The 14289-nt window shown below is 43.4% G+C and overlaps 1 protein-coding gene across 4 annotated transcripts in view; it reads right to left on the bottom strand.

Moving 5' to 3' along the window:
• LOC311099065 (catenin delta-2-like) overlaps positions 1-14289 on the bottom strand; it is a gene marked incomplete at its 5' end in the record, with an annotated part of 127846 nt that overhangs the window by 20627 nt on the left and 92930 nt on the right. For all 4 annotated transcript variants that reach the window (XM_084139681.1, XM_084139678.1, XM_084139679.1 and 1 more), the window contains one exon: positions 263-395. In XM_084139681.1, coding sequence (XP_083995807.1) covers positions 263-395 — 133 coding nt within the window. The remainder of the gene's footprint in view (positions 1-262; positions 396-14289) is intronic.

Here is a 14289-nt window from a genome sequence, read left to right as displayed (position 1 = left end):
GTATGTAAACTTCTGACCCACTGGGAATGTGATGAAATAAATAAAAGGTGAAATAAATAATTCTCTCTACTATTATTATATATTTCACATTCTTAAAATAAAGTGGTGAAACAAAGTGTGAGCCAAACCAGAAAGGACTGCTGCATGTTATAGTTTAGATGATGTAGTGAACATGCTGAGAGGCTAGCAGTGGATACAAGTTCCCCAGCTAGCACACGCAGTAGAAACTGTATGGATCCGGACCCAACCGGTGCATGGTTACCTCAGACTTTATCTTGTTGTCTCCGAAGCACAGGTGTTGGAGGTAGGCTGCAGCGTTGGACTGGACCGAGGGGAACTGGTGCTGCAGCATCTGGATCACCTCAGGCAGCTCTGGGTCTCTCCAGCCAAACTCCCTGCAGAGGACCATGGGAAACACAGGGATGAATACAGAACAGAACTGGATGGGTAAAAGGCAGCTGCGTCCCAAATGGACCCTATTCCATATCCTCATAGCGCTCTGGTCAAAAGTAGTGCACTACATAGGAAATAGGGTGACATTTGGGACTCAGGCACAAGCATAGCAATACAGTGCTAAACCAAACGATCACTCATTGTGTATTATACTGCAATCTTCAATCTATCTTTTCAGATGACTGCTATACACATGTCTTTGTGTTGTTTAATTTTCGTGGTAGATTGACAAAGCTGTTGTGGTGGTAATTCCTCTAAGTGGTGTTGTGGTATAATGTCATTTCCTGCATTAGGCGTCTCTGTTCTCTCTTGTTTTTAAATGCCTTGAGCTTGGCATATTGTATGAGTAGCTGTATTGATGTTTAATACTACAGTACGTTAGACTGGACACTTAGGCTACATAGCATTGAGATACACTTACAGAGCAGAAAAACTAAGTGACACATGACATATGCATTGTCTGTCAGAAACAAACATGTATGACAGATTTGCCAAACAAACTTAAGTTCTCTCCATCCATCCCCATAGCACATGGCCTAGCATTTAAAAACATATTTTAATTATAAGAGATATTAAAATCCAAAACAATCTTGTTTTCTACACCCACAAGTTATGAATGAAATCATTTTGCAATAATTATACAGACTACAGTCGTGGTCAAAAGTTTTGAGAATGACACAAGTATTGGTCTTCACAAAGTTTGCTGCTTCAGTGTTTTTAGATATTTTTCTCAGATGTTACTATGGTATACTGAAGTATAATTACAAGCATTCCATAAGTGTCAAAGGCTTTTATTGACAATTACATTAAGTTTATGCAAAGAGTCAATATTTGCAGTGTTGACCCTTCTTTTTCAAGACCTCTGCAATCCGCCCTGGCATGCTGTCAATTCACTTCTGGGCCACATCCTGACTGATGGCAGCCCATTCTTGCATAATCAATGCTTGGAGTTTGTCAGAATTTGTGGGGTTTTGTTTGTCCACCCGCCTCTTGAGGATTGACCACAAGTTCTCAATGGGATTAAGGTCTGGGGAGTTTCCTGGCCATGGACCCAAAATTTTGATGTTTTGTTCCCCGAGCCACTTAGTTATCACTTTTGCCTTATGGCAAGGTGCTCCATCATGCTGGAAAAGGCATTGTTCGTCACCAAACTGTTCTTGGATGGTTGGGAGAAGTTGCTCTTGGAGGATGTGTTGGTACCATTCTTTATTCATGGCTGTGTTCTTAGGCAAAACTGTGAGTGAGCCCACTCCCTTGGCTGAGAAGCAACCCCACACATGAATGGTCTCAGGATGCTTTACTGTTGGCATGACACAGGACTGATGGTAGCGCTCACCTTGTCTTCTCCGGACAAGCTTTTTTCCGGATGCCCCAAACAATCGGAAAGGGGATTCATCAGAGAAAATGACTTTACCCCAGTCCTCACCAGTCCAATCCCTATACCTTTTGCAGAATATCAGTCTGTCCCTGATGTTTTTCCTGGAGAGAAGTGGCTTCCTCTCTGCCCTTCTTGACACCAGGCCATCCTCCAAAAGTCTTCGCTTCACTGTGCGTGCAGATGCACTCACACCTGCCTGCTGCCATTCCTGAGCAAGCACTGCACTGGTGGTGCCCTGATCCCGCAGCTGAATCAACTTTAGGAGACAGTCCTGGCGCTTGCTGGACTTTCTTGGGTGCCCTGAAGCCTTCTTCACAACAATTGAACCTCTCTCCTTGAAGTTCTTGATGATCGGATAAATTGTTGATTTAGGTGCAATCTTACTAGCAGCAATATCCTTGCCTGTGAAGCCCTTTTTGCGCAAAGCAATGATGACGGCACGTGTTTCCTTGCAGGTAACCATGGTTAACAGAGGAAGAACAATGATTTCAAGCACCACCCTCCTTTTAAAGCTTCCAGTCTGTTATTCTAACTCAATCAGCATGACAGAGTGATCTACAGCCTTGTCCTCGTCAACACTCTCACCTGTGTTAACGAGAGAATCACTGACATGATGTCAGCTGGTCCTTTTGTGGCAGGGCTGAAATGCAGTGGAAATGTTTTTGGGGGATTAAGTTCATTTTCATGGCAAAGAGGGACTTTGCAATTAATTGCAGTTCATCTGATCATTCTTCATAACATTCTGGATTATATGCAAATAGCCTGAGGCTAGCTATGGGCTGTCAGAGACCCCTGTCATCCCCACCACCCCCACCCCCACCACTATCTTCACCACCCACACCACTATCACCACCACCCCACCCAATTTTAATCGGCAACAAAGAGAGAGAGTGAGAGACACACACTGGTGCTAAGGCGTTGCCCTCCCTGTACAGTGTAAACACCTTCCAGCAACTGTTCAACCTCCAACCATCACAGCTGTCCGCAATCAGGCCTTTCAGTTTGTCAGCTCTCAAAAACCGAGAATCAATTAACGACTGGGATCACGTGTGAGAGAGAGAGAGATGTGAGAGAAAAGGAGAGGTGTGATGAGAGTGAGAGAGAGAGCTAGCGAGAGAGGGAGAGGAAAACTAGAAACAGAGAGCTAATTCTGATCCACATGGCCACAGTCAGTGATGTACACACTACGACGGCTAAAAGAGCCTCAGGACCATTTCATCTCCCCACAATCCTTCTCCCAGCAATACATACCACCACTAACATGAGCCAAGGAGAAATGGAGGAGGCCCATGGCCATTTACAGAGAAAGAGAAATGTTAAATTTCAAAAAGGTCAACAGAGTGATGGGGCTCTAGCTGGGATTCTCTCTGACATCAATCACATAAAACAAAACCCAGAAAAATAAAACACCAGGGAGCCCAGCTATGGACGTCTCTCCTGAGACTCTTCAGAACTGTTACATTAAAAGTGGAGTTTCATGCGGTAGGGGAGCAGTGTACCAACCAAACACAGTGGAGCATCATTCCATTTCCAGACTACATAGGCAGCTGCCAAGTCTTCCTGCACCCTTCTACCAAGCAGCTGAACCCCACACTAGTGGGCACTGGGCATGCTCAGTTCAGGCAGTAACTAGGCTGCACTGTTATTCAACTGAGCACTTATTGTTGAGTTATTGGAGCTGACTGGTGTGCAGTCGTCAGAAATGATTTCCTTGTGAATATAAGGCATCAAAGGGAATGAACACAGAGGAGCATAGAGGGATTGAAATCCTTTTGATTCAGAAAATTGACCAATGGGACAAAATGTTTTTCAATGTTGTTTTTTTCCCCTCTCATCGCGGATGATTATGAAGCTTGTTCACATGCTCTATGGTCTGTCCCTGTGAGGCATGGTTGGATTAGCAAAAACATTCACCCATCGCCATATTCATCTACTATAATGATGATCACATCTGTGCATCTGAGCATTTGTAGATCAAACACAACTTCCTACAAAATAATCTAAAGATTATGTAACCTTGCATAAGTCACCTTTGGGTAATTGGGCAATCAAAATGCTCAAACAGTTTGTGCAAACTGCTGTATGTTTAATCATATCCAATTCAGAAGTGGGTCGCTTGCTGAAACATCGCCTTCAGTCAAATGAAGTTGGAATGCATTACTGTACATAGGCTTTTAAGTTACTTTCTAGCACAAACATTTCAGAGACACTGTTGTACATTCTGTATGTTTGTGTTAGCTTATCAGTTAATGAACTGAACAAAAATATAAATGCAACATGTTGGTCTCATGAGCTGAAATAAAAGATCCCAGAAATGTTCCATACACACAAAAAGCTTATTTCTCTCAAATGTTGTGCACAAATTTGTTTGCATCCCTGTAAATTAGCATTTCTCCTTTGCCAAGATAATCCATCCACCTGTTAGGTGTGGCATATCAAGAAGCTGATGGCACAAAGTGCAATGGCACTGGGACGAAACCCATTTCAATTCCTTGTACTAACACACTGGAACCACAATATGTATTATTGGACAAGGGCAACACATCAGATAGTATGAACGACTGCGCCGCACCAGTATCTCTGAGGATTCTAACTGGACGCCGAGACGCTTCATCATCTGATATAGAAACAAACCCCTCAAAAATGAACGGTTCATAACTGTGATCTGGGACAGGGACTTTCAAACCACATTCACTATGAGGCTTCTGTCTTGCTTCCGGCCTTACAACCGTACGAATCAGCCCAACACCCGTTGGCGGCCTGGCGTGCTGAGGCATCCCCGGTTTGCGTTTTAGCAGAAAGCAATCATTAACCATATGTCCCACCTTATGACAATAGAAACAGTGACGCACATCTTTTGGGCGCGCTGGATGTACTGCTGGTCGACTAGGACTAAAAGTTAGCAACTCCGCAGCCCTGCTCTCCGTACGAGCCGAAAACACGCTCTTATGCGTCAACACAAACTCGTCTGCCAATACAGACGCTTCCGACAGTGAGGATACTTTCTGTTCGTTCAGATAAACTACAATGCGTTCGGGTAAGCAATTTTTAAACTCTTCTAACAAGATTAACTCCCGTAGAGAGTTAAAATCAGTTACTTTACTAGCACTGTGCCATTTGTCAAACAGATTTCCTTTGTCTCTAGCAAACTCCACATAAGTCTGAGTAGGAGACTTTTTATGAAACCTAAATCTCTGTCGATATGCCTCAGGAACAAGCTCATAGGCACGAAGAACAGTAGCTTTGACCACTTCATAATTCAAACTGTCTTCAAGAGGTAGCGCTGCCAGAACCTCTTGGGCTTTACCTGTTAGTTTACACTGAAGTAATAGGCACCATACCTCTTCGGGCCATTTCAATGCTACCGCTATACGTTCAAACACACTGAAATAGGAATCAACCTCTGACTCCCTTGTGCTGGGGACAATAAAAGGCGAGTCTAAAATGTGCAGTTTTGTCACACAACACAATGCCACAGATGTCTCAAGTTTTGAGGGAGCGTGCAATTGGCATGCTGACTGCAGGAATGTCCGCCAGAGCTGTTGCCAGAGAATTGAATGTTTATTTCTCTACCATAAGCCGCCTCCAACGTCGTTTTAGAGAATTTGGAAGTATGTCCAACTGGCCTCACAACAGCAGACCACGTGTAACCACACCAGCCCAGGACATCCACATCTGGCTTCTTCACCTGTGGGATCGTCTGAGACCAGTCACCTGGACAGCTGATGAAACTGAGGAGTATTTATTTCTGAAATAAAGCCCTTTTGTGGGGAAAAACGTATTCTGATTGGCTGGGCCTGGCTCCCCAGTGGGTGGGCCTATGCCCTCCAGGCCCACCCATGGCTGTGCCCCTGCCCAATTGACTGATTTCCATATAATTATTGCATGTTGCGTTTATATTTTTGTTCAGTAGATTTGGTGTGCATTCGAAATGGCACCCTATTTCCTTTATAGTGCACTTCTTTTGACCAGAGCCCTGGTCCCTGGTCAAGAGTAGTGCACTTCATAGGGTACAGGAAACAATTTCAGACATACAGTGGGGAGAACAAGTATTTGATACACTGCCGATTTTGCAGGTTTTCCTACTTACAAAGCATGTAGAGAAAAAATCCTGAAAATCACATTGTACGATTTTTAAGTAATTAATTTGAATTTTATTGCATGACATAAGTATTTGATCACCTACCAACCAGTAAGAATTCCAGCTCTCACAGACCTGTTAGTTTTTCTTTAAGAAGCCCTCCTGTTCTCCACTCATTACCTGTATTAACTGCACCTGTTTGAACTCGTTACATGTATAAAGACACCTGTCCACACACTCAATCAAACAGACCCCAACCACTCCACAATGGCCAAGACCAGAGAGCTGTGTAAGGACATCAGGGATAAAATTGTAGACCTGCACAAGGCTGGGATGGGCTACAGGACAATAGGCAAGCAGCTTGGTGAGAAGGCAACAACTGTTGGCGCAATTATTAGAAAATTGAAGAAGTTCAAGATGACGGTCAATCACCCTCGGTCTGGGGCTCCATGCAAGATCTCACCTCGTGGTGCATCAATGATCATGAGGAAGGTGAGGGATCAGCCCAGAACTACACGGCAGGACCTGGTCAATGACCTGAAGAGAGCTGGGACCACAGTCTCAAAGAAAACCATTAGTAACACACTACGCCGTCATGGATTAAAATCCTGCAGCGCACGCAAGGTCCCCCTGCTCAAGCCAGCGCATGTCCAGGCCCGTCAAAGTTTGCCAATGACCATCTGGATGATCCAGAGGAGGAATGGGATAAGGTCATGTGGTCTGATGAGACAAAAATAGAGCTTTTTGGTCTAAACTCCACTCGCCGTGTTTGGAGGAAGAAGAAGGATGAGTACAACCCCAAGAACACCATCCCAACCGTGAAGCATGGAGGTGGAAACATCATTCTTTGGGGATGCTTTTCTGCAAAGGGGACAGGATGACTGCACCGTATTGAGGGGAGGATGGATGGGGCCATGTATCGCGAGATCTTGGCCAACAACCTCCTTCCCTCAGTAAGACCATTGAAGATGGGTCGTGGCTGGGTCTTCCAGCATGACAACGACCCGAAACACACAGCCAGGGCAACTAAGGAGTGGCTCCGTAAGAAGCATCTCAAGGTCCTGAAGTGGCCTAGCCAGTCTCCAGACCTGAACCCAATAGAAAATCTTTGGAGGGAGCTGAAAGTCCGTATTGCCCGCCGACAGCCCCGAAACCTGAAGGATCTGGAGAAGGTCTGTATGGAGGAGTGGGCCAAAATCCCTGCTGCAGTGTGTGCAAACCTGGTCAAGACCTACAGGAAACGTATGATCTCTGTAATTGCAAACAAAGTTTTCTGTACCAAATATTAAGTTCTGCTTTTCTGATGTATCAAATACTTATGTCATGCAATAAAATGCAAATTAATTACTTAAAAATCATACAATGTGATTTTCTGGATTTTTGTTTTAGATTCCGTCTCTCACAGTTGAAGTGTACCCTCTACATGCTTTGTAAGTAGGAAAACCTGCAAAAATGGCAGTGTATCAAATACTTGTTCTCCCCACTGTATTTACATATGTATACAGTATGTCTGTGTTAGTTTAGCTGTTTAGTCCACATGTATTGGGTTAAATTGGGAAGCTATCTTAAAGGGTCCCACAGTGGGAGCTCTCAGATCCCACAGCCAGCCAGCCAGGGAGCACAGCCAGACAGACACCGGGGCCAGGCGGATCGAGAGGCACTATGTGTCTGTAATGAAGTGACCACAAAAGGATCACTATAAGAGCGTCCAGGTCGAACCATTAAAATGGAGGTTATGGCTCTTATTTACAGCACCAGAGAGAGGGTAGGTCCCAAAATAGGACACTAGTGGCTGTGTTCCGTGTTGTAGTGTCTGAGATGTGGCCGATTAGGCTGGATTAGCTTCAGCAGGGGAGTTCCCATGCTGACATCCCCAAGCACTCACACGTATGCACATGCATGCACTCACGTACGCATGCACGCACACTCATATGCACTCACTCACACACACACATCCGCACACATGCAAGCATGCACGTACCTGTGTGCACACACACACGCACACACACTGACCTTTGACAACTGTCTCTCCCTAATTAGTGCACAGCCAGACAAGCATTACTTTACCATAAGAATTGTGCATCCCAATGCACAGAGCAGCATATTAAAACATACTAATGCTGCTTAGCTTGTACCGTACACTAGTGCTGGCCTGAATAGATGTTCCGTATATTCATTGTACTCATTTATTGCCCTCAGCAGTAGTTGTGCCTTTCAGCTACAATGACTGTTCTTCCTCAACCACATCTGTCTTTCAAGAGGGCATGGACGGAATTACGACTTGCCCTCACCACTTCCTCCAGAGCCACATCGCCTCAGAGGATGAGTAGGCTCATGCATTCCTCAGGGCTCCAGTGCTGTGTTTGCCATTTCACTTCTTCATTAGAGAATTACCCAAGGACAATTTTTCATCCAAATGGCCGTGTGACAGCCCATGCTAATACCACCGTTCTCACATCTCATCTCGTCCTCTCTCCTCAATCTCACACCACAGCCCTGACAGCTATAAAAGAGAGAAGCATCATTCAGCTCAGTCAAATGACTTGAAAACATCATATGCCAGGTATCAGTAGTAGCTAGCAAATAATGTTTTACTTTAATTCCATATATTTATCGCTCTATCTATTTGTAAGTGTTGGTACTGTAGATTCTGAACATTCTCTATAGCTATTCTGTCTCTGTGTGTAGTCCCATCTCGGCACTCTCAGAGCTTTAAAGCAGTAAAGAGCAGTTTGCATAACAGTCGTCCCCCCCCCCCCCCCCCCCCCCATAGCATGCACGCTAGAGCAGGCCTTTCAATAGCCAATCCTGTGGACTAAAATGACAGCTTTTAACTTTGAACGCCGCTCATTTTGTAAGATAGGAGGGTGGTTTTCTAGTAATTTTCGCAAGGTCTCCATGTCATCTCTAAAAATCATACAGCAAAATGATCCAGGTTGGCAGGGGAGTTGAGCTGAGGTTAAATCCCCTCAGTAGAAAGTAATGTAGCATTTGGCGACTCACTGGATTGAAACTAACTCCCAGGGTTGCAGACGGATCGTCATTCAGGGCTTTGTTCAAGTGCAGCCAGGTGAACTTATCTGTCGGCCCCATAGCTGGGAACATTTACACCAGAATACAGAATGCCATGCTTGGGGCAATCAAACAATTCCCCCCTATAATAGCGTTATAAATTATGTATTCTAAATGCATGGCTCGGCAATCTAATTAAAGACCATGGGAAATGGGGGTAGACATTTTAACTGAGTATGTTGTTGACTACTGTCTTGGGCCAAAATTATATTTCCAATGACTCAAGGCTTATACAATAGAGTGAACACAACACACATGTAAAAACTGTAAGCAAACACTGCTGCCTCACACCACAGAGGAATGACACAGAGGGGAAGGAAGCATTCTTGATGACCCAGGCAACCAATCAAATACACAGACATACATGGGCCTTTCAGATAGGAAGACACACACAGTCATTCAATGTGCGTGACTTCATTCTTCGGCAAAAAGCGACATCCGTTTACGATGTTAATTTTTTTATTTAAAAATGGTGCTATTGTCAATGAGACACAATTATGTAATATCATCTAACAAACATTATCGAAAACATTTTGGTTCAACTTCACAATAAAGGGAACTATACAATCTGACAGACCTTTCCAATTTGAAAAAGATGGCCTTTCCATTTCAATACTAATTAGTGGCATTATAGAAATATGTTAGTCTCTTTAATTAACCATGTGTTAACTTGGCCACAATATCAGATGACAACTGGTTGTGCAGAATGACAATACTAGACTGAGGTGCAGTTATCGGTATGAACGTTGTACAAGGGAACACAGTTGAAGGGCAATAGTCCATGTAATTGTTCTCGCTCAATGTTCTAGTTTGGTTTAGCCAGTCAAGTGTGGATGTTTAAACAAACACTTTAATGAGCAACTTACTTCTCTGCTTCCTTTAATGCTTTAATTCAGCATCCATCCACAGTCCTCCTGTCTAAACACTATCAGAAATCAGACACTATCAATAAGCTCCATAGACTAAGCTTTTGAAAGCACTGCAAATGCAGAGTGCAAAGGGTTAAATGCTGGACATGTATGACAGATGTCAAATGTATGTACAGTCCATTCGGAAAGTATTCAGACCACTTGACTTTTTCCACATTTTTTACATTACAGCCTTATTCTAAAATTGATTATCTTGTTTTTTTCCCACAATCTACACACAATACCCCGTAATGACAAAGCAAGAACACCTTTTTTAAAATTAAACTGAATCCCATTTACATAAGTATTCAAACCCCTTACTCAGTACGTTGTTGAAGCACCTTTGGCAGCGATTACAGCCTCGAGTCTTCTTGTGTATGACGCTAAGCTTGGCACACCTGTATTTGGGGAGTTTCTCCCATTCTTCTCTGCAGATCCTCTCAAGCTCTGTCAGGTTGGATGGGGAGCATCGGTACACAGCTATTTTCAGGTTTCTCCATCGGGTTCAAGTCCGGGCTCTGGCTGGGCCACTCAAGGACATTCAGAGATTTGTCCCGAAGCCACTCCTGTGTGCTTAGGGTCGTTGTCCTGTTGGATGGTGAAGCTTCGCACCAGTCTGAGTTCCTGAGCGCTCTGGAGCAGGTTTTCATCAAGGATCTCTCTGTACTTTGCTCCGTTCATCTTTCCCTCGATCCTGACTAGTCTCCCAGTCCATGCCGCTGAAAAACATCCCCACAGCATGATGCTCCCACCACCATGCTTCACCGTAGGGATGGTGACAGGTTTCCTTCAGACGTGACGCTTGGCATTCAGGCCAAAGAGTTCAATCCTGGTTGCATCAGACCAGAGAATCTTGTTTCTCATGGTCTGACAGTCCTTTAGGTGCCTTTTGGCAAACTCCAAATCGCCTGTTGTGCCTTTTACTGAGGAGTGGCTTCCGTCTGGCCACTCTACCATAAAGGCCTGAATGGTGGAGTGCTGCAGAGATGGTTGTCCATCTGGAAGGTTCGCCCATCTCCACAGAGGAACTCTGGAGCTCTGTCAGAGTGACCATCAGGTTCTTGGTCACCTCCCTGACCAAGGCCCTTATCCGCCGATTGCTCAGTTTGACCGGGCGGCCAGCTCTAGGAAGAGTCTTGGTGGTTCCAAACTTCTTCCATTTAAGAATGATGGAGGCCACTGTGTTCCTGGGGATCTTCAATGATGCAGAAATGTTTTGGTACCCTTCCTCAGATCTGTGCCTCGACACAATCCTGTCTCGGAGATCTACGGACAATTCCTTCAAACTCATGGCTTGGTTTTTTCTCTGACATGCACTGTCAACTGTGGGACCTTATATAGACAGGTGTGTGCCTTTCCAAATCTTGTCCAAGACTCAACTAGTCTCAAGAAGGCCAGTTTTATTGCTTCTTTAATCAGCACAACCGTTTTCAGCTGTGCTAACATAATTGCAAAAGGGTTTTCTAATGATCAATTAGCCTTTTAAAATGATAAACTTGGATTAGCAAACACAACGTGCCATTGGAACACAGGACTGATGGTTGCTGATAATGGGCCTCTGTACGCCTATGTAAAAATCAGCCGTTTCCAGCTACAATAGCCATTTACAACATTAACAATGTCTACACTGTATTTCTGATCAATTTGATGTTATTTTAATGGACCAAAAAATTGCTTTTCTTTTCGAAAACAAGGACATTTCTAAGTGACCCCAAACTTTTGAACGGTAGTGTATATATGTCAAAAAATGTGTTTACCTCCACAATGTGAGCACTGTCTGCATGCCAGAGCTTTTGTAAGAATGCACACACACTGCCAGTTAAGGCTCCTGTCACTGTTTATGAGCCATGCTTTACTATCAGGCATTCTGTACTACACAGTACCGTCATACAGTATGATATGCATGATAAAACAAGATAGCACTTGAGTCGATCCACAAAATTGTTTTGTCTTTGGCGTCCCCTTTAATATTTTAAGTAGAAATTGTGCACCAATATTGACTTTTAAAAGCCTGTTATATTAAATGAAGTGCTCTTTAATATAGACCACATGGAGAATTTAATCAATCAGATTTTCTATATGAATAAAGACTTGCTAAAGTGCCACAAATCTGCATTTTGATATGTTCTTCCATGCACCCTCTGTGACTTTTTGAAATGTTTTAACCTCAACCTAAAATTGTCTCCAAGTTTTCACCATCACTGTAAAGCCCTAGTTATTTTGTTGCTTTGACAAAGTCAGTTCTGAAGATTATTATTTATAAATAAATAAAAAATAATTAATTTGATGTGATTAGTGATTAATTTATGTCTGTCCCTCACTTTAAGGTCATGTCATAAGGTGTTATGTGAACTGAACTTTAGTTTTAATACGGTGAAGCTATTCCTTTTAAAATATTTTTTTCAAAAGAAATATTGAACATCTAATAGTAAAATCATAGTTTAAAAGCAGGTGAGCTGGTTATACTATTTTTGGCTGTTTTCTGGTGTTTTGTGGTGGAAAACTGAGCAGGTCGAGCATAACACATCAACCCTGTTACCCATAGATAGACAGGCTAGAAATGTTTCAACAATTTCCTTTTTTTCAGTGAAGCTTGCATTCAATTGCCACTCCCTGCTACACACAACAAGCTTCCATTCCCGCAGCCCCCCGCACCTCTCTGATTCAGAGGGGTCGGGTTAAATGCAGAAGACACATTTCAGTTGAATGCATTCAGTTGTACAACTGACTAGGTATCCCCCTTTCCCTTTTCCTGTCACAAGGGGATTCATGGCTGATTTAAGATGAATTCATCAACCCTGTTACTTTATTTGGCACTTAGTAATTTTTTTATTTAACCTCTTGAGATGGGAAAATGTGTTTTTATGGAGTTGAACATATGCTCTTTATTTACATCTGTCACGGTTTCGGCCGAGGCTGCTCCTCCTCCTTGCTCGGGCAGGCTTCGGCGGTCGTCGTCCCCGGAGTACTAGCTACCACTGTTGTATGTTATCGATGTTTGTTTGGTTTTGTCTGTATTGTACACCTGTTTCCGTTTGGGTTAATGATGTCCCCTATAAGTTTCTCGTATTGTTAGTCGTGTGTTGTGTGTTATTGTTCGCCTGTCATTTGGTGCTGCTCGTATTTTCGTATGTTGTTTATTCTGGTCCGTCGCACTGTTTGTTTCGTGCGCCTAGGATTAGTGTTTTACGCACTGCTGCGTATCGTTCGCCTCCTGTTTTGTTGAGGCCCAGTGTCTTGTTTTATTTTTGTGCAGTAAAGTCGGTTGACTTAGCTTCTGTGTCCTGCGTGTGACTCCTCCACCACATCCACATCAGCCGGTTCTGACAACATCCTTTAGCAGACACTCTTATCCAGAGAGACATACAGTAGTGAGTTCATACATTTTAATACTTTTTTCGTACTGGTCCCCCGCAGCAATCGAACCCACAACCTTGGCATTGGAAACACCATTCTCTACCAACTGAGCCACATGGGCTCAGTAGACAGAATGTTAAAATTAGGTGAAATCAGACGTTTTTTTTGTATAAAGTTACTACTTCTCAAAAGGCACTAAATTGGTAGAATGACCCACTTACATTACAACTACTTAAAGGGATAATCCACACCCAGAAATGCAAATCATGAAACTCATTTCAATTTGGTGAAAGCCTATGTTCTGTCAGTGGGTAAAATAAAACAATTCCCCTTGATTTAACTTCTAAGTGGTCCGTCTGTGAAAATCTGGAAATCGTGTAGGAACGCGTCATAGCTACATCATTTTCGTCACTGGAGATAACACACTATCGCATTTCATAATGCTTGTAAAATAATTACCTGCAATCGAGGTCGCCAAATCAGCCAATAGATGGTATCCATTTATATCGTCATGACAAAGTATATATTTCGCTTAGATGTGCTCAATCTAAACAGTGTACCAAAATATTCAACTCTGTCTCTCCTTCAAGTACCATGTCGCAATGTGCCCTGTGTCTGTGGGAAACAGAGATATCACAGAAAGGGGGAGATAGGAATCTTATTGGGCAATGAATGGAGAAACGCCCCACCCAACTGACTGTCGACCCATCGCATTCACGTCGTCATGCTGCGTCACGCGGTTGCTTAGCTAATCGTCACGCAATCCCTTCTCAAAGTCAGGGTATGAGTCAAGAAACCTGCCTATTTTCCTCGAAAGTACGTAATGTCACGATTCCAAAGCTATACCATATTACAGAGAACAAGTTAATTATCTCACATCTTGGAAAATATTTGCAATGTTATGCGTGTGGAATGCCGTGGTATGGTAAGATGTTATAGTGCTTGCCGTTAATGCTCATTCGAACCACCAGCGGGCATCGTTGAGCACATCTACTCCATTTATTAATCAGGGCTTCTGAAGCCGAGCAAAGAACACCATG

This window comes from Coregonus lavaretus (genome assembly GCF_964263955.1).
Source record: "Coregonus lavaretus genome assembly, chromosome: 23".
In the NCBI taxonomy this organism is placed as follows: Eukaryota; Metazoa; Chordata; class Actinopteri; order Salmoniformes; family Salmonidae; genus Coregonus; species Coregonus lavaretus.
Note: the sequence above shows the minus strand (reverse complement) of the source record. Positions and strands in the feature narration are given on the sequence as shown.